Here is a 27,923-nt window from a genome sequence, read left to right on the forward strand (position 1 = left end):
CACCATTATGATGTCAAAATGAAACGTTATCAACCTAAGACTACAAGAATAACAACGAGAAATAATACTATTGTAACTTTGTAATGTACTGCCAATATCATGCAAAATAAATTTGATGTGCTAAGTGGAATTACTTAGTATGTATGTTTCATTTCTTCCTGTTTACTAAAAAGCATGTGGCAATTATGTTACCCAAGGAAATATTATAACATTTGCATAGCATTTACTGAAGTAATGTAAAAGTTGAGATACAAAATTAGTCATACTGATGAGACTTTGACCACAAACTGTTGTGTTGCAGTCCTTGGCTTATCTCAGGCATGCCTATACACTTCTATATGCTGCAGAAACTAAGAAATTTAAGGCTTTTTTTTTTTTTCATAAAAGAGAATTACAAATGGTAGCATAGTGTACTCTGTAAAGAATCCTTAAAATTATACTGAAGTAAATGAGATCTATTTATTGTATGAACTATATACAGGGCTTTAAAAAAGGGTTTTACCCATGTGTGGTTATGTGAATGCAAACACAGAGAGGCTGAGCAACTTGATTTTGTTCTAATGAGTTTTTCTGCCAAAGTATTAAAGTGTTACACTGCTGTGCCAGTTGACCGTCACCTCCTACCAGGCATTCCTAGTTCCAGATTTCTTAGGATGATTCATTTTCCACCTACTTTAGACACAATTAAGCCATCTAGAGTGGATTCATCTGCCCCAATATAATTGTCTAAAACTATCCTGAGCTTGTCCCTCTACTCTTCTTTGTCAATGAAAAAAGTAATGAGCTCTTGAGAGTAATAATTGCATCCAAAGACAAGTGCTGTGATTGCCCTCTGGAATAACTTATTTCTCTGTATTTCCCAGAGAAAGGGTCAAGGTGACTAGTTTGAATTACATTCTTGCCTTTTAAATGATTGCAGTTGGTTGCAAAAAATTGCATCTTACCTTCTCCTGGTAAATAAATTAGCTTTACCATAACCTTTATCAGGCTAATTGTCTTGGCAAAATATTGAGGTTACAAGTAAATGTTGTATTTTGTCTGCAGTATGAGAGATACACGCTTTTGGGTTTCTGAAATCTGCACTTAGGTTAAGGCTAAACAGCCCAATGGCAGGAAATATAGAATTCAGGATTTCTAATCCAGTGTTTCAAAGCATAGCAAGACCCTCATCAATTACTGGGCATCCTGCAAAATACATATGAAAATGAATTCCCGAGGAAAAGGCATATTTAGCATTTCCAAGAGGAAAAATAAGTGAAATAACTTGAAAATATCTCAAGTAGTAAAAGTTGAGTTCCACCTAACTCACTAAATAACCCAGTGAGTTTTTGAATAAAAGGTAATTGCTGTTTTTTCTGTCCTTATCTGGAGGTGATTATTTTTTTAATACAACTGTAATTTCACAGCAATTTATAGTTTTAAAGTCAATCAAGACAGTGTGGTGATAAACCATGATTAAAACATCTATTTACTAAAATCTTCATTTTTAAAGTAAAATGCTGAAAGGATTTATCCAGAAATCATTTGTTTTGCAAGGTATAATTCTGAGATTTGTTTCTACTCTCCATATGCATATAATTAATTTAAAAACCTTAATTAGTTTTTATGGTAATCAGTGTAAATCTTAGTGATAAACTTCATAAGAAGGCAACAGGCGGGTGAATTTAGGCATCAATTCAAGTAATCAATCTTAGCTTTGATTTTATTTTTTCTTGGTTGATTCATATTGTGTGCACAGGCACTGAATGATGAAATGCTTAACTGTAACTTCTGATTTAAAGTTTAATTTACAGATTGCAACTTATATACTTTGAAAAATAAAACAATGATCCCACAATTTTCTGTTTTGTATAGTTTCTGATCTACTCCTATCAAAGGGAGTCTCCTCAACTTTCACATACATTTGGTATCCTTAGGCCAAGTCATTTGTGTTTGTTTGTTTTTAATGGAAAATTTCTCATTCTGCAGTTTGAAATTAGCCTATAGTTAAAGTAAGATATAATGTAAAATCAATCAAAATATTATTTGAAGATTTATAATGCAATAGCCCCTCTATCAAAGTACAGAAAAAATTATACTATAATTATGTAAAAGGCTGGTAAGGACAGGGCAAGACATGTGAACTTGGTGTAATGCATTATCTTTTTTAATGTTCAGGCTTTTTAAAGAGATGTCTTAGTCCATAGGTCAGTGTTTGTCTAGCAATGTATGGCTTAATACTGTAGTTTAAGGAATACTTTAAAACAAGATGTAATTTTTATTAAGGGCAAGTGTTCACAAGAGTCAAAAACATTCTATTTTGTTTTGTTAGTTGCAACACCCTGGTACCTATTTACAAGTGTTTTCGCTAATTAAAGAGAAATAAACAACATAATTTATTTTTTGGGTTTCCAGTATAACTTATGTCAATGCATTAAGCAAGATCTAAATACTTTTAAAGTGAGGTTTTGCATTGAAACAGAGCTAAATTTCACCATTTACATGATATTTTTAATGGTGCATTATTTAAATAAACCTTTTATTCCAAATCTGTTTTTAAATTTGAACATTTTGAATAATTTGAATAATTTGAATAATTTGAATATCACTCTTGGTTTGTCCTTCAGATGGTGCAATCAGGATTTTTTTTTTTTTTCTATTTTTCGGTGTTGCTAGACCCAGCATTGTGGGCTAGAGCTGGGCTCTGAAGCAGATTTTAGAGCCCGGTGTCAGCACAGAGCAGGAGCTGAGTGGGGTGAGATGAGTGGAGGGGGCTGGGCTCTCCCTGCGTCACTGCATTCACACCTCACAGGTGGTGCTGGCCATGGACAGATGTTCCTTTTTGCAAATCCTGCCCTGCTTTAACGAGTGGCTGCTCCCTAGCTGCTTCTGCTGCCCCTCTGCTGAAGGCTTCTGCCCCTGCCTCATCCTGAGAGATCACAGGGAGCTCTCCCTAAACAGCTCCTAGCAAAGCAGCTGGATTAGCTTAAATGGGAACAAAGGCTGCCATGGCCTGGAGCCTGCTAGGGATCTTCTGGATGATCCCTTCTGCTGGCACAGGAATGGCAGCTAGGTCCAGGAGGGGATTTCTTCTCTGTGGTCTTTGTTAAATGTCTTTGTATTGCTGTGCCAGGCAGCTCTCGCATTGGCACAGAATAGCCTGTGCTGTCTAATTGTGGGTGCTCATCAGACCTAGCAGCACTGGAGCCATCACTGTCTGTTCCAATTAGGACAGGAAGATTCTTAGGTCAGAGCCCATTTCTGGCCACCCGACTTTGAAGTAATTTTGTATTTCATTTGGAATCAAAACTGCAAATTTCTCCCTTGCTTGATCACTAGTATTTTTTTAGTTTTCTTTTTTTCATGATTTATTAAATCTTTCCCTGTGTATTTCTGCTATTTCTTTCTCATTCTCATAAGAAATTCACAATGAGATGTCTTGTATTTTCTTTTAGGTTTTCTGGCATTCTCTTTTTTCTTTTCCTTTTTTTTTTTCCCCTAACTCAGAAAGTGCAATACCCTATGAGAACAGCTGTAACAAGTTGTGTGTGGCTGAAAATTGGCTTGGCTTATATCTGCAAAATCTAACAGCTCTAAAGAAAGGCTTAGACTGTGTGATAACCCAGTAGCTGAGTGTCTGTTTTCAGATGTTTATAGCAAGCTCCTAAAATCTCTGCTTTTCCTTTTAGTAGAAGAATTCCACTGAAAAGTAAGACTGGATTTCAGTCTCCGGTGTGCAGGCTCTGACAGGCTAATAAGGAAGAGTGATGGTGGCAATAAAAAGGGTCTTGGGTGCATTCTTCGTATTTCACTGGTTGTAAAATGATGGCCCTGCTACAGAAGGGCCACAGAGGAACTCAAAGTGAAATCTAGTCTGGAAAGTTTGAAGAGACTGTCATGGTGAAGTGACCTCCCCATCAGCCCCACCTGTCCACGTTGTTTATGGCCATCACATCAGAAGCAAGTGCCGAATTTCGAGCATTTGAGGTTACCATTTTAACCTAGAGAAGAGAGGTGTATCTTTTTAATTTTTAATTATTTTCTCTGTTGAAATTGTGTAAGATGCTCACCTAAACACAATGTCAAAATCTGGAAATTAATTTTATTCACTGAAGAAGAAAGTGAGTGCATTGGAGACTTATGTACTTCATGGTATTGTAGTTGATGAACTTCCACTGTGAAGGTAAACTGGAATGACACTAAAATTCCCAATAAACTGATTTCACATGCATACATATTGACATAAATCCTGAAGTTTAAATCCTGTTTTGATGGAATTACTATGCTGAAGTGTGTATGTATGTGTAAAGGTAACATGCTATATCTTGCCTGTCATATTAAGCCAATCCCTGAATTTAGCTGTCTTTAAAACCTCCTGACTTTAAAGGATATATAATGCTCAGTGTTCATTTAGCAAATACAAGATGGCAAAAGAGGATGAGTTTTATAACTGGGTGAACAGTAGAAATAAGCCAAAATTGAAAGAGATCTGGGGGAAAAAATTTCTGGTAGAATGTATACCCTTCAGCATGCAAGAAGCTGCCCTTGTTAGAAACTAACTTTGCATGCATAATTAATTTGAGCTGCACATTTCGTTTCTTACAACTAGAGGAGAAATTTAATTCAGGTGTTTGGTGAACATATGGGGGATTTACTGTGAATTTATGACCTGTGGTTTGAGTGTAAAAACCCAAGATACTAGCTGATAAAACTTAATGAAGCTTGTGCAGAGAAACTATTTTTATTTGCAGTTTAGTAATTCTTACATTTTTTGGTTTTTAACACCTCTCCTCTACCTTTTTATGCCTTATTCCCAGTAAATTCTTTGACAGTTAAGAAAAAAAAGTAGTGTGGAATAGGGCTTTTTATGCCTCTTTCCAGGTTACAAGCACAGCACATTTGTAGTCTAACAAATTTGATCTCCTACTCAGCTAATTTTTTTTTCTCGGATGACTGTAGCAATTCTGTAATCATGTAACAGCTCTTTTATATGGCACTGTCCATGGTTGCTCCTGTTTGTGTACCATGTCTGGGTGTGTTAATATCCATGTGTTCATGAAAATCTGATGTCTCAGGAAAGGACCATATGTAGGGCACAATGGAAGGAGAGGACCGGCCAAATTGTTCACACTAACTTAAGCCTGAGGAGTGGCATTTAGATGTCAAAAAATAAACCACAGAACAAAACAGGAAAAGACCAACCTGCTCTGGCAAGTTGGTGGCAGGAAGGAGAGAGTACAAACTGTGCTGCTGCTCAGCTCTCATTGCCTGTGCTCTGTGGGCACAGTCATCTGTGTCACTGATGATTAACAAATCTGCTTAAAGTGAGCAAACCAGCAGGCTGTGCATTGGGACGTGGTGGTAACTTCAAGGCTGGTAAAGGGCACACTTTCATTTTATTTTATGTCCATGACTTTTTGAAATAACCTGACAGTTTCTGCTTATTCACCCTCAAGGGCCATCTGAAACAGACAAATCCATCTGCTTGGGGTTAAGCACTGTGGAGAGAGGGTGCTCGAGTTCCAGTAAATGTAGCAGAAGTTTTTATATTAGATTATCACCACTCTACTTTCTGTTGGGCTGTTTCATCCTGCTCAAGTGATGAAGAAAGGGGCCAATTTTGTAGGCATTCAGTTAGTCCTGTACTTTGGTGAGGATGTGTGCCACCAGCCATGGTGTGGCCACGTTGCCAATCCTCAATAATGGAAATAAATTTGTTCCCTGCTCCTCTCTGTGTGTAAACAGAAGTAGATACAAATTCAGACCTTAATTTTTAATATGACACAGGTAATCTGTTCAAATGAAAAGAAATTTATATCATACAAATGGAGGATAGTTATTTGCCAGCTTGAAGCAAATAAGAACCCATCTGTGTTTTATTACTGCTATCCAGAGATCTAAGCAGCCGCTCAGGCTGGCGAGGCCCCGGCAGCTCAATAGAAGATTTCAAGGTGTAAAGAACACTGTTTGTTTACTAACCTTTTGGTTATTCTAGTCAAGTTGCAACTGCCTGGTGGTGTTGTTAGGACCCTTTTCCATGCTTTTTCAGGCCAATAAATTTTTTTCCAAAGCTTCAGTTGTCCCTGTTCAGTGGCATGTTTCTATCTACTTTATCACACTGAAAATCTGTCTGTTTTGAAAGGAATACAGCTCTGCACATCAGTGCATGACATCACACTGAGACATTGCTTAATGATCTGAGACTCTGATGGTCATTGCTGCAACTGCTTGTTCCTGGAAATATATGACAGCCCTGGCCTATCTGAGTCTTGCTTACCATTGCATTTTTAGTCGGTGCTGCTGGTGGTGTGTTTTGAAGCAGCACTCAAAAAACAACTGATTGTGAAATGTGCCATCTGCAGATGGAAGGCAATGGAGTGCCAAGTAGAGCTGTGATACAAGAAAGCACAGATGCTTTGCAACCCGAGTAAACTTTGGTCCTAAAAGCATTTCCTTGAATTTTATTTATTTTAAGAACATTTAACATTGAGAGCACTTTGATAGAAGAACATCACTGGTATCTGATGCTAGGAGGTGCTAATTGACTTCTGTAAATTCACAGCCATCCTGTTATTAAGTAGGCATAAGGGAAGGCTGTCTGGGCAAGCTGTGGTTTCTGTAGAGAGTTGTAATTTCAGTTTTGCTAAAAATTTTAAAGCTTGTATAGGTTAAATCTTCAATGAACATTGGATGTATTTCAAGGTAAACTGCTTCTTTCCTGCTAGTAGTCCTGAATTCTTTAAGGTGGATCTGCCTTCAGATTTTTCAGTGCATTTGAATGAAGGACTCAAACAAAACATGGTACATTAAATTGAACTTTTGAGGACTTTCCCCATACACCCACAATGGGAATTTAGGCAGCAAGAACACCTGCAGCCTGCATCCTAGTAGTCTGTTGATATGACCCTATCTTTCTTGGGTCAATTCATCCAATAAGTCAAAAATTATTTTGCTTTAGACTGGCTAAGGACACTTCACATGGGATATAATTTGTTTAGCTCTGCCCCAAGGGATAATGATGTGACTTACATAAAGATTTTTAAATAAAGCAGAACATCTTGGGATCTGAAAAGGAATAAAGTTAGGTTCACACTGTTGACTCCCAAATTTTATTGGTGACAGTTTTCCCTAATGATTATGATTTTTACATTTTCCTCCTTCTAGAAGTATTAATTGGGAGTTAAATGAGATACCAAGTGGGTGTACCAAGTGTTCCCTGAGTGCAGAGGGAGTGCAGTAGGAGACATAAAAAGCAGCAAAAAAAGCACTGATGATAAGAGTAACTGGATGAAGAAAATCACAAAAAAACAGAGGTGACAGCATGGCAGGCTAGGACAGAGATATGCAAGCCCTCAGTGGTGAGAAGATTAAGGCAGCTGTAATTTAACCTAGAGAATTAGAACAAGGTTGAAATGAAAATGGAAACCAAAGGAGGTGAATCGAAGATATAGTCTAAGCCCTCAAATAATCTTTTAAGAAATATATCTTAGTGCCTCCTTAGCTGTCTGCCTTTTCCTCTTCTAAATAAAAATATTTAATTTTTTGATTATTATTAACCCACTGACTTGATCTCACTTTCTGTTTCTTAGAGACTTTTTGAGCTGAAAGAAATTTGAGGAGATACAGAAATGCCTTTTTTCTAATTTTTCTCTTTTTTCTTCTGTGAAATAGTTCTTTTTATAATTCACTTCTTTTGCAGTTTTCTAAATCTGAGTCACATCCCTTGCTTTTCAGATAAAATAGAAATATTGTTAAAAGATTTATCTTCTCTGCCATTATCAAACCTTTAATAAGTTTGAATAACTTTTCTTAAATCAGCATGACTTCTTTTTTCTTTTCATTTTTTGTAAGGGTTTCTTTGGCATTAAAATAAGTCCTTAGGTCTGGAGACAAGTTGATCATAAATCCCAGGATCCTCCTTGTCCTTTGTTACTCCTCTCTGCGCTGTCTGCAGGGTGTCAAGTTCATGCATTTGCTGTTTGGGAAAGGACACATTTTGGCTTCATGGCATGGACACTAAGCATTTATTTTCTTGCTATTCCTCTGATAAGGTAGTTGTTTTAATGAATAACTATCAAAAAATGTGCAGAAGCCCTCAGGTCTGTAATAACCCTTCCAGTAGCCCATTTTGGGGCTGGTGCAGTGTATCCTGGATAGTGCACAAGGTTTAGTGCAGTACTTTGGAGCTCACCTTCTGTTTGCCATTGGATAAACTGCTTCAGTGTCACTTCTGCACTGTGAGAATTTAAAAATCTGAAAACAATTCTAAAATCTGAAACAATCTTGATTACGGAACCCTAATGGGTTCCATCTTGAGTACTACAAGGTGTCTATGGATGCCATTTTTTCTAGTAATTTTTGCACAGAAATTCAATGACTTATCTCTTTTAAACATATTCTTATACCTAAAATTTCAATATTTACTTCACTCTTTTTTTTTTGCTTATTATATTATTAGAATATATAAATGATTATTATATTACATAAAAAAGCAAAAATTATTTTTTTTGCTTTTCTAAGTGCAATTTATCATATAGGAAACACCTGTCTGTGTCGAAAGCAGTGGACTACTTGTTTGTTGGATTAACAATAACAGTTTTAAAAATCAACAGACCTTTTAAAAGTGTCTTGTATTGGATTGTGATGAATCCCTTTAAAATGTGAAGCGTATAGCAATGCATGGGAAAAAAACAAGTGGTTGTATAGTAAAGCTGGGCAGAATTTGACAATAAGGAATAAATTTACATAAAATAAAACTGTAAATGGAGATAAGCTGTTTCACAAAATGAAGTTGAATTAAGGAAATAAAATTAGCAACACACCTACATTGAAGTGGAAATCTTGAAAATACCAGTATTTCATTTCCACCTGTTCTAAATTAAGCTTTCTTTTAAATGTAGTTTTCAAAATGGTAATTTGCACATAGAAATTGACTTACCCTACAAATAAAGCATTTCCTAAAGCTCCCATTTGGGTTTTAAAAAAGCACGAAAGAAAACACGTCTCTAAATTCCTTCCTTTTCTTTTCCTTTGGTTTCAAATAAATTTTAAAAATAAATCAACCCAAACCACTTCAAAAATTAGCCTTTGCCAGAACCATACTAATTTTTCTGTCTGGCCAACCAAGCACTGATAAACTCTATTTATTGGCACTGAAAAGAGTGGGAGGTAATGTCTCAAACATCTATAACCTCCAATCCCCTGCACCTACCAGTCCCAAAAGACATGGAAAACAGTCACAAATGGGCTCTAGAATTGTCTCTTTTCATACAAAATGAGATACAGGATATAAATTCACTGTGTTTTATTGTACCCTGTGTCTAAGAAAGGAAATCTACGGAATTGCTTTCCATTGTCTCTCTGCATATTTCTCTTTTGAAACAAAGTAATAGAAGTCCATTCCTCATCAGCTCTTTTGAAATAAACAATGAAATGCAGGGCACAAGAAGCCCACAAGAATAGATGAAAATGCTTCTGGTTAGTCTTGATATAGCATATTTGTTTGTCAGGCTTTCTGTGGCTCCCACATTAACATGTTTGAAAGAGGGAGGTTGTAGGGTCAGGTGGGAGCTGCACAGCTGGAAAAATGTCAACAAGATTAATAAATACCCACTTTCCCCCTTCTCCATGAAATAAGCCATTCCTGTGCGTATTTCATTACATGCACATGGTTTCATGTACACCTGCACCGTGGAGCATGGATTACTGGGTATTGTGGAAAAATTGATGGTTTTGAAGGATTGAAGGTCCTGGGTGTGCTGGTTTGTATCAGTGCCTCTGGGACTGAGTCCTCCCCAGCCACCAGTGTCTGTGGGGCCAAGTGAAGCCAGCTCTCCTCTGCTGCCCAGATCCATTCCTGCCTATGGCCCTGTCAAATGGATGGCTTTTTACTGGCCCCCAAGCCTTTTAATGCTTTCAGACTGATCAATTTAAAAGACTTGTTAAAAACAGAACTAAGGGATGACAGGCTCTTATTGATTGGGGAAAATAACCAAATTTTATATAGGTAGAGCCTCCAGACATTGTAATTAATTTGATGTGAATAAAGATCGGATAGTACTACAGTTTATTGATCGGGGAAAAGTATCTTTCTTGTTTATTCAGTAGCAGAGATCATTAGGACTTTTAATTTCCCTTTATGTTAAGTCTGACACTACTATATCTATTCTTCTTCATTCTCTAGGAGTGACATATACTGAAAAGGTGCCAACAGCTTATGATAATTTTTAGGAATATTCTTATTTGTCTTGTCCTTGCAACATCTGAAACTTCTTTATTAGACAAACAGCATTAATAATCTTTAAAAACCTAAAGATCTTTGGATTAAATGCTTGTAAATTTTTTTCATGTCTGCAGTCCTGCACTGCAGCAGCAGTCCCAGTCACAGGTGGCAGTTCCCAAGTATATTGATCATTTCCATCCTTCTCTTTTAGCAACAGATCCACCCCCAACAACCACGACCGGATACAGCGCCTGCGCCAGGAGTTCCAGCAGGCGAAGCAGGACGAGGACGTGGAGGACAGGAGACGCACGTACAGCTTCGAGCAGCCGTGGGTGAGTGTGCAGGGCCTGCCAAAGCTGGGACACCTGCCTGACTCCTGCTCTTCCTGGGTGGGTTGGGAGCAGACCAAAAGGGAGGCAGGGTGCTCTGCCTCCACGCTTCTGCCCTTGCTGTGATCCTCATTTTAGGCTCATTGATGTTTACTACAGTTCTAAACTTCTTCAGCCATCTGTCATGGGTGCAGACAGCATTATTTGCTCCATGGTTAGACCCTTGACTCTGGGAGTTACTACTTGGATTAGTATCAAAAGCAGTACCTATTGATCTGAAATTTTCAAGGAAAACCAGAATAAAATACATACTAGCAATAAATAATGGAAGATGTAACCTTGTAAATGCTATTTTCTCTGAAGCAATATCACTGTTTTGAGTTATTTTCATAAAGGCAGAACTATGTCTTTTCGCAGTAAAAGAGAGATGAGCCTCCTTTACAGTAGTACCACTCTGACACTTACATTAGCTGAGACAGTTCTATACTGAGATATATGTCCTAATTGATCTTTTAAATCCTGTTCAAACTGATCCAGTAATGTGATACAATTATTTAAATACTCGTGCTTATCTTGATTAACATAATTGAATGAATTAGTGCTGCTTTTTAATCAATTGCATATCCTAAATTAGGATCCTTTAAATATGAGGCAAAACCTGTAATTTTGTTGAAAATTCCATGATAAAGACAGTGAACAACTTGTTTGTGTTCCCAAAAAAGTGGGAACTGTGTGATGACAGCAGTAGAAACTCTCACAGCTTCCTCTGAAGCAAGTGAGGGTGGCGAGTTATGCTCAGCATTGCCATGCACACGGGACTGAGGTGAGAATAGCCAAAGAGCCACCATGTCTGTGTATGAAGTCACTGGGAACAACAGTATCAGCATATTGGCTTCTCTTTTCTTGTATTAGAAAACATCTCTAACTTCCTCTGAAATTGAATAATTTTTATGAGCAGATGCTTTCAGTTTGAGGTGGGGAAGACAATGTGCTAGCTCATCACAGGGAGTTCAGCCATTTGGGGTAGGTTGGGGGTGGGTGTAGTTGATACCTTCTGTTACCCATATCAGCTACTGTTTGGTTTCCAAATGAGAGATTTCAGCAACACTCTTGGGAAAACTGTGTATGAGAAAAGCTTGCACTCTTGAAGACTTGAGAACTTAACTACTGGAGGTCATGGGCCAAATTGTTGTATATCTAAATGCCATAGCAACTTTAGACAGTCAACTTGGCTTTTATTATACTTTCTTGTAATGAATGAGAAGGGAATTATTTGGATGACAGACTGATTACCTTAGGAATGGAATAATTTCCTAAATTCTGGGTCAGAACATTGACCTTTCTATTTTCTCTTATTCAAACAAATGTTATCTCTCTGTTTACTCCCCTTCTACAGATCATGCAAATGAGCTCAAAGTGACTAATTCAACTTAATGTATTAATATTAGTTCTGAAGCTTATTGTTGCTTTTGTAGGAGCTGCTCTGCTGTTAAATACAAAGGTGACCAAATGTTTTATTTTAGATAAGTACTTTAAAAAAAAGTTGCCCAGAGTCTATTTGACTTATAATTTTATTTTTCCATCGTGTACTCCAGCCTTTCAAGATCACAATGCTTGGAAAGGATAAAGCAATGATCTCATCCATTTCAGCACTTCACAGTTTTAAAGAGCCATTACGCTCTTTTTTAAGGAGTGTGTTGTACTACTTTAACATGTTAGTCTAAAATTATAGACTTTCTTGAGACAACTTCTCAAAACAGATCCAGATGTGTTATTAAATACCGATGACACCAAAAAAATGCAGAATTGGTTTAAAATACATGTGTAGGAAAATACTTAGATACATTCATCAGTGTGTTTTCAGTCTTCTCCATCTGGGAGCTGTTGGTTCCAAACCACAGCAGTGCAAAGTGCAACTGTACGTGGGCCATTGTTGAAAAGAGAGTTTTCACCTGAGGGAGATGGGTTGTGCAGCCTACATAAACAAAAGGCTTTGCATACAGAGAAGCCTCTGAGCCACAAGGCAGCAGTCAACTCTGACCTGGTTAGGATAGAAAGAGAGGAAAAACCCATCCTTGGAGAAGTGTGTGCTATGAGGTGATAAGTAGTTTGCATTTCTCATTACCAAGCTGATGGGATGGTTGAGGACAGGGAATGAAGTGCTGATGTGATGGGGGACTGTTGGTTACTTTAAGGAAGTATAAAGGAACATGGAGTTTGCAGTGGAAGTAATGGATGCTGATGGAAATCTGGCAGCTCTGAGGATATTCAGAGGAGCTCAATGCCTCAGAAACCCACTAATATATTATAAAAATAGTCCCGTAAACCTCACCAACTCCAATTTCTCCCAGATTATTAATGACCTGTGACACAGGAGTCCAGTTACCTGTGGCAGATACCTTCAGTCTCCTCCCTGGGTGGGAGGCAGATCTCATTCCATGGAGCACAAGTGGCTCTGAGTGGTACCTGTGGGTGCCTGGCCCATCCCTTCCTGCTGAGGCCCATCAGGTGAAGGTCATTTCTCTGTACTTGAGCAATGCAACTGCACTGGACTTTTTGCCCCACTGTGTTTGTCCTGCCAGTAAACAAAGTACTTGACTGCCTGTGAGTGTTCAACAGCATCAGGCAGCTGAACAGACACCAAAAGTGATAGTGCTGGAATGAGATGACACTGTCTATTAAGCAGCATAACATTTCTGCTCAAGGCCATTTGAATGACACACTGTTAGGGTTTAAATAACTGCCTAAATGTTGCAATATCAAGCTGTGTCTAAAATTCACTGGTTCTGTAACCTGAGCCAGAGCTTTATGGAAGGGATTTTTGCATTTGTTTATTTTAGGATGACTTTCTCAGGCATCATAGCTTTTCTTTTTTTTCTTTTATGTGGTGCTTTTTATGTGTTTGTATTTCAAAAAGTGAGGTACAAGAGGCTTTTAAGGGCAATACTATAGGCCTGATGTTGCATGGGAAAAAAAGATAAAAATAACATAAAATTTAATTAATCCATTTTAATCCTGCTGGTGTTAATTCCAGTCAAAGTGCAGAAATGTGTATCTGGACATGCAGAATTGCATGGAATTACAGTGTGTCTGCTAATATTTAAGCCCTTGATGTTGCTATGACACTTTTATACCAATGAGGATTCTTTTGGGGCTGATTTTTCTGTTTTGTACCAAAGCTGAGCCTGTGTTTTCTGTGCTTTTCTGGATAGGTCTGCTGAGGCTTACTTTGTACCAGTTCCAGACTTCGGGGGACTTGGTTGTAATTTGTTCCACATCTTGTATTTTTGCCTAGTCACATCTTGATTAACAGACACACCCACCCCTTCAATAACAAAACCACAGCTCTGTAGCCCTAAATGCCATGGGAGCGAACAATCCAATTAAAAAAAAAGCATTTTAAATCCATGGAAAACACTACAGCTGCTTGCCAGTCCTGCTTGTGGAAGCACACCAGTGATCCAAAAAAGCCCACAAAGATGCTTGAGGGATAAAAGTTGGTGCTTTATTTCATCATATTCAATACAATAATTGGTGCTGAAAATGGGAGGTGGCAAATTCCATTCACAAATACATTCATCTCAGTCATGCTGGATCTATTTGAATGACAGGAAAAATCTGGTTTTGAGAGAGCAGCTCAGCAAAATGTACTTAAAATATTTAGGAGTCAAATAAAAATGTGCTTGATTTTCTAAAGATAACAGCTAACTAGGTCATAATATATACACTACCTGACTTGGCTGACTATAGCTTTAATTACATGCACAAATTTGTGAAAAGTAAATAATTACATGATTTTCATAGAGGAAAGACTCCAGGAGTCCTAATAATATATTTATACATGGCTTGATAACTAAAGGCTCAGAAGAGCTGGGTTTTTTTCTGCTTGGCTGTTTTCTGCTGTTTGTTGGTGTGTAGGTCTTGTCTCTATAGAAAAAAAATCTTTTTTTTCGCTTTAATATACTTATTTCTTATCCCTGTAGTTAAGTCCTTGACCTTCTCAAACCCATACTAAATTTTAAATAGTCTAAGATTCTTTAGGAAACATTTTTATTGCTATAACTTTGACCATAGCATATTAATATTACATGAAAAAATGAGTAACAGACTTTATTCAAAACAAACATTGTAAAGTTTATATCAGTCTGTAAATTATGTAGAATTACTCAACATATTAGTGAGAAAGATAAGTATTGTAATAATTCTTTCTATTATTAGTCCATTTCAAGCATCTATTTTCGGACATTTTATGCAAGATATTAGGCAATATCAAATGGAGTATTGCAGTAGACAAAAACCTTAGAAGCTAAATTGCAGTTTCTCCTATCTCACAATCTCTTTCAGAGAGGAACCCAAAATTATTATTATAATAACTTTTAGGAAAGTGTATCCACAGGTAATTTCTCTTTACCTGTGTAGTTAATATCCATTTTATATATCAAATCTGCAAAGGATTTAATAAAATACCAACAATTTTTGCTAAGGTTTAGGCTCTAACTTTAACATTTTTTTTATTTTTAACTTTTTTATCCACTAGCTTTAATCTACTGTTACATTTGAAATTTAAAAACTAAGATATAAGATTTTAAAATGAAATTAAATCATTTTAGTTAGTAAAAAAACATATTTATAGCTCACAGTGAGCATAAATACCTCAAGCAGAATTTCAGGGCTTAGTGGTTTGTTTTTGCCGTACTGAAGATTTTCCTTCTGCTGCTCCTAATAGAGAACAGAAATCATTGTTCCATTCTGCTCAGCTTCCTACATATACACCACAGAAAGGTACAGAAAGGGATGGGATTTTCTTATTACATGTTGCTTGAGTTAATACATGCACCTGTTGGCAATTTTTAAAAGACATGCTGCTATATGTCTGTTCACCATAGCAACATAAACACAAAGATGGAAGTAAAAATAGTTTCCAAGGACATCTCCCTGAGACACTGAATGTCTTTTATCATTCTGAATTTTGATATACACAGTTACTGGATTGTCTGTCATCTGTGCCAAGTACATTTACACATAAAGCAGGCAAGGTCATTTAATCTTATCTATTTCTAATTAATGCTGCACTATGAGAACCACAGATTTTTGGGGGGCCTTGTACCTGCCAAGTTCCCAGGTGAACTTGAAACTTCTTGGTTAAACACAGAGCTTAATCTAGAAAAAAAAAAAATAGCACATTTATTTTAATAAAATAGTGGGGTTTTTTAATAGCTGGGAAAGTACTAAGGGACTTGCTCCTTTAGTAATCTCCTTGTTAACTATTTCTTTATCAACCCAAAGCGTTCTGTGAGTCTGAGTAAGCACTTCTCCCAGCTTGTCCCCGTGGCTCTAGGCTGTCAGATAGGAATGCCACTGCCATTGGTAGATCTCCTGTCCCCTGAACTGGCTGGGTCTCCCTGGAAAGCCCTGGATGGCCCCATGATCTCCTCTCTGTAATTCAGTGGCAGCTTTGACCTGTGCCCTTCCTGAGGGATCCCTGCTGCCACCACACAGGACTACCCTGTGTGGGTAGAAATGCCACTGTGCATTTCACTACAGGGACAGGAGCTGTGTAGGCAGCCCCTGGGATAGGTAGGAAAAGAGAGGAGGGACATTTGTCCCTAAAATATCTTGCTCTAGCCTGCTGATAATGGTCACTGCAACTTGAGGCATGAGGGTTACATGTTCTGTTACAGAGCTACTCTGTAACAAAAAATGTAACAAAAAATATTGTTTGCATAGAGTGAGAAGGTAGAAACTTTAAACTTTGCAGCCCTGGTTTTAAATTAACGCATCTTTGGGAAGAGGGCTGTGTCATTTCATCCATCTTAAAGCACAGTTTTATATGCTGAATATTGTTTAACAATGCTGAATGCACTATCATTGCCACTTAAATGTATTGTGGAAGACATGAACATACATTTGTTTGTATAACTCAGCCTTGATTGTTATTGTGGCCTTGACCACATCCTAATTTAAAAGGTCAGTGCTTGTCATACATCTCACTGCAAGCAAAGCCAGAGTTCTTATCAATCTATTCTGTGAGGACAGAGCTGTTGCCAGCTTTGTTGGATGGTTTCAGGTTGTTATAATTGTACTTAGCCTTGTGTTGATATCAGTGTTATAATTACTGTGTTACGTGTGTTCCTGTAAACGTTTTTTTGCTCTGTTCAGATCTGAAAGATCTGAAAATAGCGCAACATTCCTAATTTTCTCCATTTTATGCTATCATAAATGGACTGGGTATTTATATAGATGTGTGTTTAGGAATGGATTTTATTAAAATATATGTGTATAAAAGCATACTATGAGAACTGAGACAAAATTACCAATTCATTTTTGAAGAGCAGTTTTTTATTATATAAATATTTTTTGTTTAGTTACTTTAATCAACAGCACATTGAAAAGTTATATCACTGTATGGAGATTTGTGTTTTACTGAGCAAGTTAAAGGTCCAAAATGGAATATATTAAGTCTTTATATCATCATAACCATATATCGAGGGCATTCACAATGAGGTTTTGAATGAAAAGTTTTGAAAGAATTGCCTTTTCATTAATAAAATGGTTGAATGTACCTGTCTGTGTGTATATATGTTATGATATGGAATTTATGATCACATACAAAGGGAAGATTTTTGTGTCTCATTGACATATTTTTGGAAATGAGATAATAGATTCAATTATATGAACAGCTTATTCTAGATGTGAACAACATTCAGACTAAATATATGTCCTTTCCAGATTAGCTAAGTATTGCAAATCCTCTTAGTTTAACAGGGCATACCTTCAGTAAATCAGATAATGGATTTGAGATGTTTGCCTTTAGACCCATCAAATTATAAATGTTGTCCATTAGATGAAATTCTTTCTGAACTGCAGAGAATCCAGACCTGACTCCTCAGATCCTGTCATTCTGGCCATGCACTACAGCAGGCAGACAGGAGTGACAGCTCCTGCCTCTATTGAGCCATTGGTTCCTCTGTGCATTGAAAAGAAATATCTCTGAAGTTACATTTTGATCTTAGTCATCATACTGCAATAGGACTTTCAGAGCCTCTGTCACTTTACTGCGGGCTTTTGTGGTAACTTCATCTCTCCACACATTTGTGTTTGCTTTCTAGGTGATGCATATTATGGTCCTGTATAAACCTAAACTGAGCAGCAGCTCAATCTTATCTCCACCTTTTTGGTGATTTAACCATACTCTGTACTGTCAAGTTCTTTAATCCATTATATTTACAGCCAACTGAAAAAATTGAAACTGTTTTCAAATAAAGAGAAGCAATTTTGATTTCATGTCTTATCTATGATAACTACTTTCTCACATATGACATAATGTAGCTGCAAGCTTTCCAATGTTGTTGAAGTGAAACCCATGAAATTAGGAGATTGGCTGTAAAATCTTAGTTTAAATGTTTTTATTCTTTATGGGGAACTTGATATGGGAACTTCTGAGTTTCCCTCTAGTTTGCTGTAAGCTGCTTATAACCACACAGGAGAGAATTCACAAATAAACCCTATGATTTTCAGGTAATCACTCCCTTCCATAAGCTGAGCCCTTCAATAAAATACCAAATGTCAGAAGACTCTCAATAAAGTCAAGAAAGTTAGAAATGTTGACATATGCAATAACTGAAACGCTGCTCTGTATGTGTAGCCCTTATTTAATATAGTAGGAAATCTCTGTGGGGGTTGTTGGTTTGGACATACATATGTACAGCTTATTCATCTCTAAGAAAATTTCCCACAAGGCTGACACATGATTCTGTTTTCTCAATTTGTTGCTTCATCTCACCATTGCTAAAGCATTTTTTCATTAGAAATGCTGTTTTACAGAGGTTTTTACAGAGTAAAAAGTAACCTGTTCTGAAATAGACATTACTGTTACATTCAGGATTCTCTTAAATGAGTTCACTGTTATTCCTAGTCTGTGCTTTCACATTCTGATTACTTCAGCCAGGAATCTTCTTATAATGGGAAAATTGTATCTGTTAAATTCTGAGCTGAGACTGATGCTCTGTCTGAAGTGCATTCTCATTGACAACAAATTTCTAAAAGTTGTACACCTGTTTAAAACTTGTTGTTTCTGGCTACCTGCAGGTGCATGACTATAGTGAGACACATGTCTCAAATGACAACTCTAGTTTCTAAAACTTGTCTTCTATGTGCAAAGCTTTTGGAAATCTTTTTTCTCTTGCATATATTTGTGAGCCATCTCTTTCTGCTGCAGAAATTATAATGGAAAAAAAAACAAGAGATGTTTGTTTTGAGGAAAAGCAGAGATAAAAAGGCAAAACGTGCTTTTAAAAGTAAGTCTGAGACAAGCTGTTTCAGTCCCAGGCTCAGACAAGTGCTTATGCTCCCTAACCTCCCCATATTTAAACTTACATATTTTGAATAGTACTGGTAATTTTAAGGAGAAAAAAAATAATGCTCTGTTTCTTTGTAGGCAAAACTTTATTAGTAAAACAACAAGAAAAGCCCATAGCATTCTTTGATTTTTATTTTGCAAAATGAAATCACAAAATCTGAAGAAAGTGATAGGTATCTCTACAAAAGTAACCTTTTCCATGGTCCAAAGTTTGAATCCAGCCATTCTGTCAGATCTTGACCTGTAATACTCTCTATTCCCAGAAAGACCATCCATTTTCACTTGCTTTTAGTATTGGCTTAAGCGTTTCAAATTGTCACCTCATCAAGATCCTACTCAGAGATACAGGAGTCCTCATTGTCCACAAGAGACTTGCTGAATTTATCTCTGTGATCGTATTGAACCAGAAAATGTTTTCCCAGTCTTTGGGCCAACTGAAAAATAGGATGGTTCCAGTAAGGCAGAGCATCACTTGAGTGTTTTGGTGGGGTTCAAAGGAGCTGCTGTGTTCCTTCCCCCCTCAAATCCTTAGGGAGGTGTAGAACTTAGCATTAGCATGGCTAGGCTAACTTACAGTCTGAAAATCTGTTCCACTGACTTAATTTAAATTACAGTGCTGTAAAAGCATAACCCATTCTGGATGATTCCTTGCTCATACATCTCAGAAACAGAATTTGTAGCACAGGCCACTGTTACGGGTCAGAATTTAGCCTAATTATTGTGCAAGAGCTGCTCGAACTGCGTGTTAAAACAAGTATGGCTGTATTTGTACAATAGCAACTTAAATGACAGCTCTTTTGTGGGTGTTTTTCTGCTTTGTTTAAGACACTTTCATTTTGTTTTGTAGCCAAACACCAAGACATACTCACAGAGTGGAAGGCACTCCGTGTCAGTGGAGGTCCAAATGCAGCGGCAGCGGCAGGAGGAGCGGGAGAGTTTCCAGCAAGCCCAGCGCCAGTACAGCTCCTTGCCCAGGTATGGGAACTTCCAAAGCTCTTTGTGCCTAGGAGCCTGCAGCTAATTTCATTTGTGGTGGAAAATGTCAGACTTTGTGCAGACACTTTTGTTCAGCATTGATATCAGGTGGAATGTATTCACTGTGGAAGAGGCATAGAATTTCTTAAGTGAGAGCACGTGGTAGCTGAGAATTGCTTCAGAGAATTTCTTCAGAGCTGATTTCAGGGGAATTTGATGACATTCAGCACCCAATAGAATTGAAATATTAAAACAAACCTATTCTTTGTGGGACATCATCCAGTTTAATTTTCTGCAATTACAAAAGTCTCCTGAGCATGACATGAGGTGTCCCATTTTGATATGTCAGATGATTTTTTTTCTCTTGCCTAATTCCTTACTGGGTAGAAATTCTATCTTTGAGATGTTACTATGGAAAAAAAATTAAAAGGGGAAAAAAATTTCAAGACCTCCAACAAAAAAACATGGAACTGAGAAAATTAACCAGGAAACCAAAGGTCTTCAAGTTTGCATATATACATTTTTTAATAGATATAGAATGCTGAAATTAATTGATTTTTTGTGTAAACAAAACTACATTTTTTAAAATAGTAGATGTTTTAAAGGACTAGTTGTTTGGGCAAAATGGCTTTTACTTGATATTTATTTTAAGAATTAATAGAAGTTTAGCCAGCTTGTATTACAAATTAACTCTCATAGTTAAGCATTATGCAAATAGTCTTTGCATTTTGAAATATCAGCAATGGTTGAATGGAGAATAATTTACACCAGAGCTTGGTGTCAAATTGCTTTCCAATAAGGCTGTATTATTTTTCATTACTTGTGTGGAAATGGTGTGGAAAAAAAATTTGTTGTGACAAGATATGTTTTACCAGGTATAACTCTTTTTTTGGAAACAAATATAAGCCTTATCGCAAAGTTATCTAGCCATGAACTCTTATCTTAGCAGTATCTTTGAAAATAAAACAGTTTCAGATTTTCAAATGCTTTAACACCTTTCAGTGTAAATTTTTTTCTGTTAAGTTTGGAAGGTGGGAAAGGGAAATGTAAAGTTCTTGTATTTTCTGAGATCATTAGTTTCTCATCTTGAAAATCTTTATATCCCCTCTTTGTTTTATCTCTGCCTTCCTTTGGAACTGACCACACCTATTAATGCCATATTGTTTCTCCTAAGTAATTCTCTTTCAGTTATGCTCGCCCCACTCAACCATGTTCATTCATAGTTTTAAAACTATGATGCTTAAAACTTGCTTCCCCTGTTCACAATGGCTGGTAGCATTTAAAAGTTGGAATCAGTTGCAGTGCTGTTCAGTGGCAGAAATTAAAAACTCTAAGGTGAAATTTAATCTACAAGAAAATTAATCAACAAGAAATATGAAAAATAGATCATAGAACAGCTCATAGAAATGCTTGTTTTGAAAAGAGTTACTGAGAACTTTACTCAAGGTGGTTTTCAACATGAGAAATGGCTAGCAATCTAGCAATGCACGTTACTGTGTAATTAATGATAATTTAATGGATTAGTTTGAGCTCTCTGGGTGTTTCAGCTGTGCTGAGAGCAGACAGAACTGCAGGGCTAATGTTCAGCACTGTAAATACCACAATACTCCTGTAACAACCTGGGGCACTGAGTTCTCCAGCTTTACAAACTGTTCCTACACTGTGACTGATCTTTAAAGAAATCCTACTGTTACTCTGAAAAATCTAGGTCCCAAGCTTAGTGTTGCAAGCATGATTTTGTAAGGATTGAAGTTTGTACACTGGCTTCATTCTTGAGCTTTGTTGCCTTTCATGCTGTGAATTCTCTAAGAGCCTCCTATTTTTTCCCCTTTGCACATTCAGATCTTTAGTACTGAAGGCAAATAAACTCTTGAGTCAATTTTAAAGGAACTTCCCAGAAAGACAGGGAAAGTGTGCCAACTAATTTTGAACAAGTACCAGAAAACAGTCAGTAAATTAAATTGGTTCAACTAGTCATCCTCTTGTCCCATGTGAAACTGTAAGAGCAAGGTTTGACTCCATGTTAATTTTGTATTACTTAAAATTTATCTTGCTCTAGATCAGGAACCTGACAGTTTCGTAGCCTACAGAGGTTCGTTCAATTTGCTCTTGTTCCAGGGATTGATAAAACATGACTCAGAAGCATTGTTGCTTTGGCAAAGTTGGATATGAGATTACAAATAACAGCTATAAAAATTTTGTAAGAATTTACATTATGTTGTAACTTTTTTTGCAATAATTCACATTCATCTTGCATAATATTTTTCATCCAGAGGCCTCAGAATCAGTTATGAAATAAGGTAGATATGGTAATTTTCAAATTATACATGTAGAAGGAAGATTGCAAAAGCATTAGGTGACTTTTTACTTTTAGTAATGGTAGAAAAATTTTCCAGTTCTCCTGTCCCTCTGCTGCATATTCATTGGATGAGGCACACTGTCATATGTGATGACATGAAAAACCAAGCCATATATAAACAACTAAATTATTTTCTTATTGATTTATGTCGCAATATATTTTATTTTATTGCTTGATTCTCATACTCTAATTTTAATCTCAAAGTGGGTATCTCTTTTGCTGCAGCACAAAATTGTTTTACTTTATCACCACCAATCTTATTTTAAATTCATACAAGCATCTAGCAGTTTGATAGTAAATTAAAGTTATTTCAAAACCATAATCTGTCTTCAAAATAATGTGGTGATTTATTGTGAAAAGAGATAAGAATTTGTAATTCCTGTGTGTATTTGGCCTATTTATCTACTCTCTGGAGCCAAAAAATGAGTAAAAAATGTTCTCTCTCCCTCTTCTTTTACGAAAGCTATAGCAGACTGGGAAACACTCCTTATAGCACAAAATTCCTTAGTTCTGGACATGAGAGGAAGAAACTGGAACTACCTCTCAGTAATGGGCTTTACCTTCTGACTTGTGCAGTGTTAGGGCACAGGTATTTTAAGGACCTGCCTGTTGCACTTGATTAAATAATCAAGTGTCAGTCTAGATTCAAATCTTTCATGAGTGACTTTACAATTGTTGGCTGTCACCTGCATTCTTAGGAAGCACAGAAACACCTATGGTCTTTCCTAGTCTGCAACTGAATTATAACACTTTTCTTGAGAACATGAGAGGAATTATAGCTGGATGGGTTTTCATGGTGTATTCCTCCTGCAGAGGCCTAGAAATATAGTTCAGCTCTCTAGGAATTGTTCTCCCAACAAGAGAGACAAGAAATCATTTTGGGGCAGAAGAGAACTGTGACTCTAGAAAGTGACTTCTGGAGAATGCCATCTCTGGGCATGGCAGAAGCTGCTTTCTTTCCAGTGATTGTTGTCAATAACAGTCAAAGGTGAACCAGAACATTTGTCTTAAAAACCCTTTTCCTTTTTCTTTCAGGCAAAGCAGGAAAAATGCCAGTTCTGTATCTCAAGACTCCTGGGAGCAGAGTTATTCCCCTGGAGAAGGGTTCCAGACTGCAAAGGAAAATCCCAGATATTCCAGCTACCAGGGATCAAGGAATGGCTATATGGGGGGACATGGCTTTAATGCCAGGGTGATGCTAGAAACACAAGAACTGCTCCGTCAAGAGCAGAGGCGGAAAGAACAACAACTGAAAAAAAAAACTTCTTCTGAAGGGCCTAGCAACTATGACTCATATAAGAAAATTCAGGACCCTAATTATGCCCCTCCTAAAGGTCCTTTCAGACAAGATGTACCGCCTTCACCATCTCAGGTAGCGAGGCTGAACAGATTGCAAACACCAGAAAAGGGAAGACCGTTCTATTCTTGAGGTGAAGAAAAGGAGGATCAACTTTCCATGCAATAAGGAACATTTTCATATAAAGACTTCTATTTTGAAAACTTTTTACGCTGATGGTACTAAGGAATATATCCGTTTTCTATTTCAGTGCCTTTGGAAATCTGGGCAAAGCAATGGTGGGCCTTACGTCTTTGCCGTTCTGTCCCAAGTGTTGAATCCATGGAAGGGCATTCCACCATTTGACAATCATAGTGGAAGTGAGCAGCACTGTCCCTGCCTTCCCAGTTCTCTAGCCCAGTCCTGTAGCTGTCAATGGCTTTTTGCTAGGATTTGTTGTAATGTGTTTTACTTTGCAGTGACTTATTACACCAACATGCAGCTTTGTGGCATAAAATTAATGAATTTGAGGTTGAAGGAAGCATTGACATGTCCTGTATTATTTCTCTTGGGTCAGAAGGAGGTGTACATATCGCTCTTGAGTGGATAAGGCTGAGCTGTACTCTGAATTGCAGTTGGAGTTCTGATATGTTTTATGGTGGAGTCATTACCAGTCTTTGTTGATCAATATTTAAGTGTCTATATGCTGAAAAACTATCCTTCTTCTATTATGCACATACGCACTCTTTTTTTTCTCTCTCTCTCCCCACTCTGAGCTTATTAAAAAAGCCTTTATCCTGACTCATGAGGAAAACAATATTAAGCTTTCAGTTATCCTGAGAATCCTGTTCCAATTGCCTTATAATCTTAATGCACAGTCCATTACAAATGAAATAACTGGAGAGAGATTATTTATACAGACACAGGGAAGCCTTTGATAAGTATATTTCACTATTTTATTAAAGATGGGAAATTATGAACACACATGCAATTGAGTTCTGCTTTGCTTTGCTTCTAAATTAATTTGGTCATATGACATTTGTATCTAGGAAAAGAACTAGGGAGGGTGTCATGTCAGCTCATCTGGTACACAGTAGTCTTTGGACAAATTTTGGAGATAGCTCCAAGTAAGAGCAGAGGAAATCAAAGTTTTTCTTTGGATCAAATACCTGTAAAGAGAACAATTCCCTCTTTTTAGGCATTGTGAATCTTTGTGGACAATTTCCTTTGTGCTTCCATATACCATATTGTTACATCGTGATGCTACATTAAAAAGAAACCTTTAAGTACATGAATGAGAGATAAATGGAGACAAGCTGTTACACATCATCCTGAAAACATGTCAGTATCCAAAAATTACTAAGAAAATGATTGCTCTAGCAGAGAGTAATATTCGAATGTGCATATGGGATATGAGAATTTCTTTTGCAGCAGCTGTTTTTCTGTTTGTTGGTCTGAACTTCATGTATTGTAAAAAAATATAGCTGGGTTGCTGAAGTGCCTGCAAATCCTGATGTGAAAAGGCTTGAGAATGGATCTCAGCATATTGTGTAAAAAAAGGAGAGAAAGCAAGAAAAAAAATCATGTATTGCGTGGTTTAAAAAAAAGAAGCCTATTTTTTTTTACTGGCACATTTTATTTTTGCGCCAACTCATTTCTAGAATGTATGTGAAATATCAGCACACATATCTGTCTTTTATGCCTGTTTGTTAACAGTTTTTGTTGTTAATAATGTACTCCATGTTTAAAAGTTCTTAGTGTAAGCACAGTGACGTTGGATGACAGTAGCTTTTTTACACAGAATTTACAAAACTGTGTAAAATGGCTTTCCTTGTACATATGAAATTTAGAATAAAAGGCTGTTTCCATCCTTGTCTTGTTATTGCCTGTAGACCCCTATGAAAGCTGCTGAAGATATTGAGTTCAAAAAATTCCCAACAGATGTTGTTTTATACTATTCCTAATGGTTTGTGTGTGTCATCCTCTGAACATGAAGAGAAGAAAAGAAAAGAGAAGAAAATAGAAGAGAAGAAAAGAGAAAAGAAAAGAAAAGAAAAGAAAAGAAAAGAAAAGAAAAGAAAAGAAAAGAAAAGAAAAGAAAAGAAAAGAAAAGAAAAGAAAAGAAAAGAAAAGAAAAGAAAAGAAAAGAAAAGAAAAGAAATTTACAGCCCATCTGAGCACCTGAAGGCTGTCCTCAGAGGCAAAACCCACATTGTTTAATGTGTTGTGTTATTTTAGGCCATACCTATGACATTTAAGAGGCACTTTTTTAAGACTGACCTCTGTGGCAAAAATCTTCTTTTCTGTAGCATGGAGTCCTTTGCCCAAGGACAGCACTGTCAGAAGGACACCCACTGCAATCTGGCCCAATCCAGGCATGTGTTTGGAACCCCCTCTGCATTTTTTCTGTGTTTTGGGGTCTGATGGGAGCCCTTCACAGGAATGTTGGCATGGTGGAAAATGGCAGAAGGCAGATTTATGAATAAAGCAATATTTACAGTGCCAATAATCCTCTGTTTCCCCCATTAGTATTAGAGCTGAGTCTGGTTTTCTCCTTCTTCCCCTCATTTCTCATTTTGTTGGTTACTGCAGGAATGTCAATCATGATTCTGTGTATGCATGACATCAAGGTGTTGCCATGGCAATAACAGTGTCAAATTATTCACTGTGACTTTAGAGCGGGATCTCAAGGGGAAGAACAACAGGATCTGTAGGGTGGACAGGCAGCTTTCAGTGCCCAAATAAAGTAAAGGCAGGATTTTCCAAAAGACTTAAATTGTAGTCTCATGCATTTGGGCGTGGGGAAATAATTGCATTTGCAGTTTTGCAGGCCTTGCTGTCTCATCTCCTGACTGCACTCCCAGATTACATAGTTTGTCATTTCTGCAGATTTATTTGCACTGGCAAATAATTGCAAGCGCTAAAAAAATGCACCAACAGGAATAGAAAACAGGTTGAAGTCCTTTTCAAAACAAGACCTTTGATAAACTGTTGTAGGAAAAAGGGCATGTGTTTGGAAAAGTATGAAGTACAGGATGTTTTATGTGTGAGGATGGCATATGTTAAAGTTTACTCTTCTATGAAACTCCTCTTCAAGGTGTTAACAATTTACCATAATTAGATGTGTTCATGAAAGAAGGCAGATGTTCTCTTTGGGCTGTGTCTGTGTTATGTTAGTAAAGAATAAGGTCTTTTTCTGGCTTTGTCACCCTGTCTTCTTCCTGACATAGTGTAGACAGGATTTCTAATATTAACTCCCATAAGTTGCAAAGGGTGATAAGGAAGTGGGAGGGAGATATTTTAATAGAAAATGACCTTTAGTTCTGCCTAGTGAATAGATTCAAAAGTTAATTGAGCTAACCACATTACTGCAGTAATCTGTTTGTGGATGCATTACCATTATGAGATTAAGTCTGTAACATTAGTATATTTGAGAATGGTCACAGGACAGACTGTAAGGGAGCTCACAACATCGAGGAGTGGGTGTGCAGCTTGCACATTTTGCTCTGTTGAAACCCTGAGAAAACCATCTGCAAAGCCTCCTGCATTTTATCAAAATAATTTGTTAATGCTATTGAAATTCCTTGGGAAAGTTTAATATTACTAATGCAGAATACTGCTGCCTTTCTCAAAAAAACCTATTTCCCCTCTTCTTATGGGCCTCCTTGGAAGCATGAGTGCAACCCTAGTGAGTTATTGCATAGGCCAGATAGTTTAATGCATGCTTTGAGAACTCTGCCATCAAAAACAGTGAAAAATGGCGTAGAGCCCAGCCGAACATGGCTGGAAAGTACAATTGCCATTTACTGCTGGCAAACAGCTGGAAGAACAACAAAACAAAATTTAAGCCCATCATGACTGTAGATATGTGACCATGACTGTAGATATAAGGCCTGCCTTTCAAAGCTGTGCTGATGTTTCGGTCATGTTCTCTCTGTTAATGAGTATCTGTAACACTGCATTTATCTGTTCTGGGTATTTTGAGAAGGGGAGGGTTTGGCCAGACAAAGAAGAGATGTGCCAGATTAGCAGTGTTGGCTAAACATAGGATATTCTTGAGTAATTCAAACCTTTGAACTTGTGTTATTGAGATTTAAAGTGAATTTGGCTATTGCATGTCCTGGCTTGCAAGACTGTTTTCAAAATATTTCCTAATTCTATTTGCTGTGCCTGACTGTTTCTACATCTTTCTCTCCCAAGTCCTCAGTCTAGTTAAAAATAAGCATTGTAAGGAATCTGTCAGGAATGCAAATGCAGAAAAAGACCTCATCTATTTCTTATGCTGCTGTTGTGCCATTCGATCCTAGCCTTCCAGACTCAATTTAAAATTTGACTTTAGCATGGCAGAGGAAGAGTGAGGGTCAGAAATCCACAATGGAGGCTGATTTTGTGAAAGTAGGGTTTGTGTGTGTGCATGTGTGTAC

The 27,923-nt window shown here is 37.1% G+C and overlaps 1 protein-coding gene across 10 annotated transcripts in view; it reads left to right on the top strand.

The window, feature by feature from the left end:
* PARD3 (par-3 family cell polarity regulator) overlaps positions 1 to 26,269 on the top strand; it is a 452,341-nt gene extending 426,072 nt beyond the window's left edge. For all 10 annotated transcript variants that reach the window (XM_036401877.1, XM_036401985.1, XM_036401886.2 and 7 more), the window contains 3 exons: positions 10,413 to 10,533; positions 19,737 to 19,864; positions 23,259 to 26,269. In XM_036401877.1, the coding sequence (XP_036257770.1) occupies positions 10,413 to 10,533; positions 19,737 to 19,864; positions 23,259 to 23,652 (643 nt within the window). In that variant the 3' untranslated portion in view covers positions 23,653 to 26,269. The remainder of the gene's footprint in view (positions 1 to 10,412; positions 10,534 to 19,736; positions 19,865 to 23,258) is intronic.
* Positions 26,270 to 27,923: the final 1,654 nt, after the last annotated feature.

The sequence above is a fragment of the Molothrus ater genome, chromosome 1 (assembly GCF_012460135.2).
Source record: "Molothrus ater isolate BHLD 08-10-18 breed brown headed cowbird chromosome 1, BPBGC_Mater_1.1, whole genome shotgun sequence".
Lineage (NCBI taxonomy): Eukaryota > Metazoa > Chordata > Aves > Passeriformes > Icteridae > Molothrus > Molothrus ater.